At 48.5% G+C, this 5,000-nt stretch overlaps 1 protein-coding gene across 1 annotated transcript in view; it reads right to left on the bottom strand.

The window, feature by feature from the left end:
- Positions 1-855: 855 nt before the first annotated feature.
- LOC143289427 (uncharacterized) overlaps positions 856-5,000 on the bottom strand; it is a 24,750-nt gene continuing 20,605 nt past the window's right edge. The window contains exons 4-5 of the mRNA XM_076598391.1: positions 3,084-3,321; positions 856-1,314 (exon numbers count right to left, since the gene is read on the bottom strand). Of these exons, the coding sequence (XP_076454506.1) occupies positions 882-1,314; positions 3,084-3,321 (671 nt within the window). The 3' untranslated portion in view covers positions 856-881. The remainder of the gene's footprint in view (positions 1,315-3,083; positions 3,322-5,000) is intronic.

Below are 5,000 nucleotides of genomic sequence, written 5' to 3'. Positions count from 1 at the left end.
AGGCCTTGAGTGCATGCTTACATATTTGTGTACCTATGAAAGTGGATTTCATTTTACGTAATTTCGCCAGAGGACAACACTCTCGTTGCCATGGGTTCTTTTTCAGTGCGCCAAGTGCGTGCTGCACACGGGACCTCGGTTTATCGTCTCATCCGAAAGACTAGACGCTCAGTTTGATTTTCCAGTCAAACTTAGGAGAAAGGGCGAGAGCGGGATTCGAACCCACACCCTCACGGACTCTCTGTATTGGCAGCTGAGCGTCTTAACCATTCTGCCACCTTCCTCCACACACACACACACACATGCAGAGCTTCACACCAACAGCAAGTCATCTGCGCCCCATCCCCTGCGATAACAACCCCCCCCCCCCCCCCCCAAGAGATCATTCCTCTGTAACCGCCCGGGAAACACCTCTGTCGATCTCCAGCCGGATTCGTGCAGCGAAGAGGGCAGAACTGACCCTCCTTCAGACCAGTCTTCGATCTCGAAGTCACCGCCAACAACAACAACAACAACAACCATTTATTTATGTACACACACACACACACACACACACACACACACACACACACACACACACGCACACACACGTCTTCAAATTACACACCTCTTTAATCAATCCTTTCCAAGTGTTCTTTCATTGACCATAATGTCAGTTCTTCTGTTTTCCTTCAACCCTCCCCGGATTTCAAGAGAAAAGAAAAAAGAAAACACACACCATAAATTATCATTATCATTTATTGTTTCGGTTATCATCAGTTTTGTGTTTGTGTTTAGATATTATATATATATATATATATATATATATATATATATATATATATATATTCAATATGTATATATACATATATTCAAAGTGATGTCTTTCCCATCACTGTCAATCAACCGCGTGGGGAATCACCACCGTACAGAGAAGGAACAGGCGGCACAGCAGACACAGAGGAGGCGGAGACGGAAGAGGAGGAAGAGGAGGAGGAGGAGGAGGGAGGAGGAGGGGGCAGCTGGTTCAGATGCTGCTGGAGCCCATGGATGAACATCCGAGGCAGCAGCGGCCTCTGGCATTGCTGCTGATGCTGTTGATGCTGCTGCTGCTGCTGGCTCACGTGGTAGGCGGCTGCGGCTGCAGATGTAGCGGCCGTGACGTCGGACTGCGAGCGGTAGTAGAGAGCGTCCAGGTTGGAGAGGATGGCGGCCGCCTGAGGGTGGTAGGTGAACCAGTAAGGGTTGGTCTGCAGCATCCTCTGCACCGCCGCGTAATTCCCGGCTTCTGCCAGCAGTTCCAGACCCACTGCCGTCTGCCGCTTCCACTTGGTTCTGTGCGTGGGTGGTGCGTGGTGGTGGTGGTGGTTGAGTTGGTGGTGGGTAGTGAGTGGCGCCAGAGTAAACAGAAGGATGAAAGACAATGTTATTTTAGTGCCTTCATGATCGGACATATAAAAAGTGTTTGTGTACTCTCTCTCTCTCTCCCCCCCCCCCCCACATCATAGTATGTGAATAGTACATTAAATCTAATAACGCGAAGCTCTCTCTCTCTCTCTCTGTGTGTGTCTGTCTCTGTGTCTGTCTCTGTCTCTCTCTCCCTCTCTCTCTGTCTCTCTCTCTCTCTTTATTTTATTTTATGTCATCCAGTCCCCCGCCCTGCATAGGATCTTTACTGCATAATAATACATGGTGAGAGAGAGGGGGAGAGGGAGAGAGAGAGAGAGAGAGAGACAGACAGAGAGAGAGAGACAGAGACAGAGAGAGAGAGAGAGAGAGCTTCGCGTTATTAGACGTAATGTACTATTCACATACTATGATGTGGGGAGGGGGGGGGGGGAGAGAGAGAGAGAGAAAGAGAGAGAGACAGACAGAGAGAGAGAGAGAGACAGAGAGACAGAGAGTGGGAAGGATGGAGAGAGAGATGGAGAATGAGAGAGAGAGATTGAGATAGACAGAGACAGAAACAAATGGACAGAGAGAGACAGAGTCAGAGACAGACAGAGACAGACAGAGACAGAGACAGACAGACAGACAGTTTGAACTGATGGGGTAGATATTAAAAGGAAGATTTATGATTCATGTCCTCTGTCAACAACATTCAAGAAGGGCTTTTTTGTTGCGTTACTCCACAAGCTTAATGAAGGAATTATCATTTGAAATGTCAAAAACAAAACAAAACACAAACACACTTTAATCTTTCCATACCAGATAACAAAACACTGAAAATCAGAGAGTATGATTTATGAAATGTCACCGTTCAACATGAGATATTCGTTCATTACGAAAGCTGATACAAAACGAAGACAGTACAGCTTTCAATAACACACACATAAAAAGAACAACCCCCAAAACAAAACATTAAATGCTTAATTAAGCGTACAGCACTGAACACCAAAGCCTGGAATATGTAATAGAAAGGTATAAATATCCACCTGACAAGGCGCTGAAGTATAATTAAACATCAAAGATCTACACTTCCTACTACAACAAGAGCAACAAGAACTACTGCAACTGCAACTGCTGCTGCTGCTGCTGCTGCTGCCAGACTTTGCCATCACCTTCTCTTCAATTACCAGGTTTCGATCAGGGAAAGCCTGGAGGCCAGTTCCATACTACTACAACTACTACTACTACTACTACAACTACTACTACTTGTCCAACGCTTAGCTTATATCACAAATTGGCATTAGCTTACAGTGAGAGCTGTATGATCAATGGTTTCTCCGTTTCAATGGGAAGTCATTTACAGCTTAGTCTTTTGTGAAGGACTATGACTCTCAAACTAGGAGGCAAGATTGCACTGGCTCTTAGTGCTGCAGCCTTTGGGGGCTAGTTGGCCTTTGGGAACTTTCCCAACGCCGACTGTCATGAAACTCTCTTGGCCGAGAGAATGGGGATATCACTTGGGCAAGACACCCTCCACTTAATCAAATTCCAGCCCATAATATAGTCGGGATAGCAGTTTCCTCCTCTTGTTGATCTGATAGTCATAATTGAAAACGACTTAATACCATATACACTACTTCTACTACTTCTGCACCAATACCATATACACTACTTCTACTGATATTACTACTCCTGGTGCCAGACACTGTCCTCACCTCCTGTTCTGGTACCAGGTCTTGACCTGGGTGTCGGTCAGAGACAGCTTGGAGGCCAGTTCCATGCGGTCCTGCACGCTGAGGTACTTCTGCCGCTCAAACGACTTCTCCAGGCACGACAGCTGGTGGTCGGTGAAGGCCGTACGCGCTTTGCGGGGCTTCTTGGTCTTCATGAGGACCGACCTGCACGACTCTGTGTCTGACGACGCTCCGTCACCCCCGTTCTCTCCTCCGGAGGCTGTGAGGGACAGAAAGGAATGCTGGTCATGTCATCAGGTTTCTTCAGTTTCAGTTTCTCACTGCGTTCGGGCAAATCCACATACGCTACATCACCACCACATCCGCGAGGAAAGATGCCTGTGACCAGTGGCATAACCCAACGTGCTTTGTCAGACCTTGGTTGTAAAAAAAAAAAAAAAAAAAAAAAAAGAAAAGAAAAAAAGAGGAAGTAAACGGATATTCAGCGCCTCACACTTTTTTTTCTCTTCTGATTTTGAATGTGGCCGAAAGGTCTTAGGGATGGGGTGGCGGGGTGGGGTGGGGGCTAAGGGGTGTGTGTGTGGGGGGGATGGGGGGAGGGAGGTGAAGGGGAGGAGGGAGGAGTAGCGGTGGGGTGGCGGTAACAGCTCCACCCCACGGTGGTGGGAGGGGGCCGGGGGGGGGGGGAAACGGGGCCGCACTGCGCTATAATACACTCATAATGTACCCCCCGCCCCCACCCCAACCCCACCCCACCCCACCCCACCCCTCCACCTTACCCCCTTGAAAGGGAGAGGCCAGTTAATAAATTGCACCCGCTTTCAAGGGTCAAGCCACCCAGCTTGTCACCCGAACAAAATCATCGCGCTAATTGAGAAAAAAAAAAGAGGAGAAGAAGAAGAAGAAGAAGAAGAAGAAGAGAGAGAGAGAGAGAGAGAGGGGGGGATAGAGAGAGAGGAGAGAGAGTGAGAAGAGAAGGGGGAGAGAGAGAGAGAGAGAGAGAGACAGAGAGACAGACTAAGAGACACACACAAAGAGAGAGGGACACACACACACACACACACACACACACACACACACACACACACACACACACACACACACAGAAGGTATATCTATATCTAATCCACCCCATTCTAAAAACCTAAAGCCGTATTTCCGTAACGCCTCCCCTCGCCTTCCTACCCACCTACACCCCACACCCTCACCCCCACCCACACCCAATCCCCCACACCCCTCTCTATGCCTATCAGAGGTGGGGGGGTGGGGGAGTGGGGTGGAGGAGGGAAACGAAGAAAAACCCGAAGAAGGAAAAATGCAAGAGAACCAAATAAAAAAAAAGAAGAAGAAGAAAAAGAAGAAAAAAGAACGTCCGTATGTCGCACTTGAAAAGTCAGGGAGCATTTTGCTAAGACCTCCCGCGAGCTTTTCCCCCTTTACACACCCCCGATTCACAAGAGCGCCCTCCCCTGCCCAACTCCCCCGACATCTCTCTCTCTCTCTCTCTCTAGCTCTCCATGAAACCTCTCTCTCTCTCTCTCTCTCTAGCTCTCCATGAAACCTCTCTCTCTCTCTCTCCATGAACCCCCCTCTCTCTTTCCATGAAACCTCTCTCTCTCTCTCTCCATGAAACCTCTCTCTCTCCATGAAACCTCTCTCTCTCTCTCCATGAAACCTCTCTCTCTCTCTCTCCATGAAACCTCTCTCTCTCTCCATGAAACCTCTCTCTCTCTCCATGAAACCTCTCTCTCTCTCTCTCCATGAACCCCCCTCTCTCTTTCCATGAAACCTCTCTCTCTCTCTCTCTCTCTCTCTCCATGAACCCCCCCCTCTCTCTCCATGAAACCTCTCTCTCTCCATGAAACCTCTCTCTCTCCATGAAACCTCTCTCTCCATGAAACCTCTCTCTCTCCATGAAACCTCTCTCTCTCTCTCCAT

The sequence above is a fragment of the Babylonia areolata genome, chromosome 14 (genome assembly GCF_041734735.1).
Source record: "Babylonia areolata isolate BAREFJ2019XMU chromosome 14, ASM4173473v1, whole genome shotgun sequence".
In the NCBI taxonomy this organism is placed as follows: domain Eukaryota; kingdom Metazoa; phylum Mollusca; class Gastropoda; order Neogastropoda; family Buccinidae; genus Babylonia; species Babylonia areolata.
This window is presented reverse-complemented; position numbering and strand designations above follow the sequence as displayed.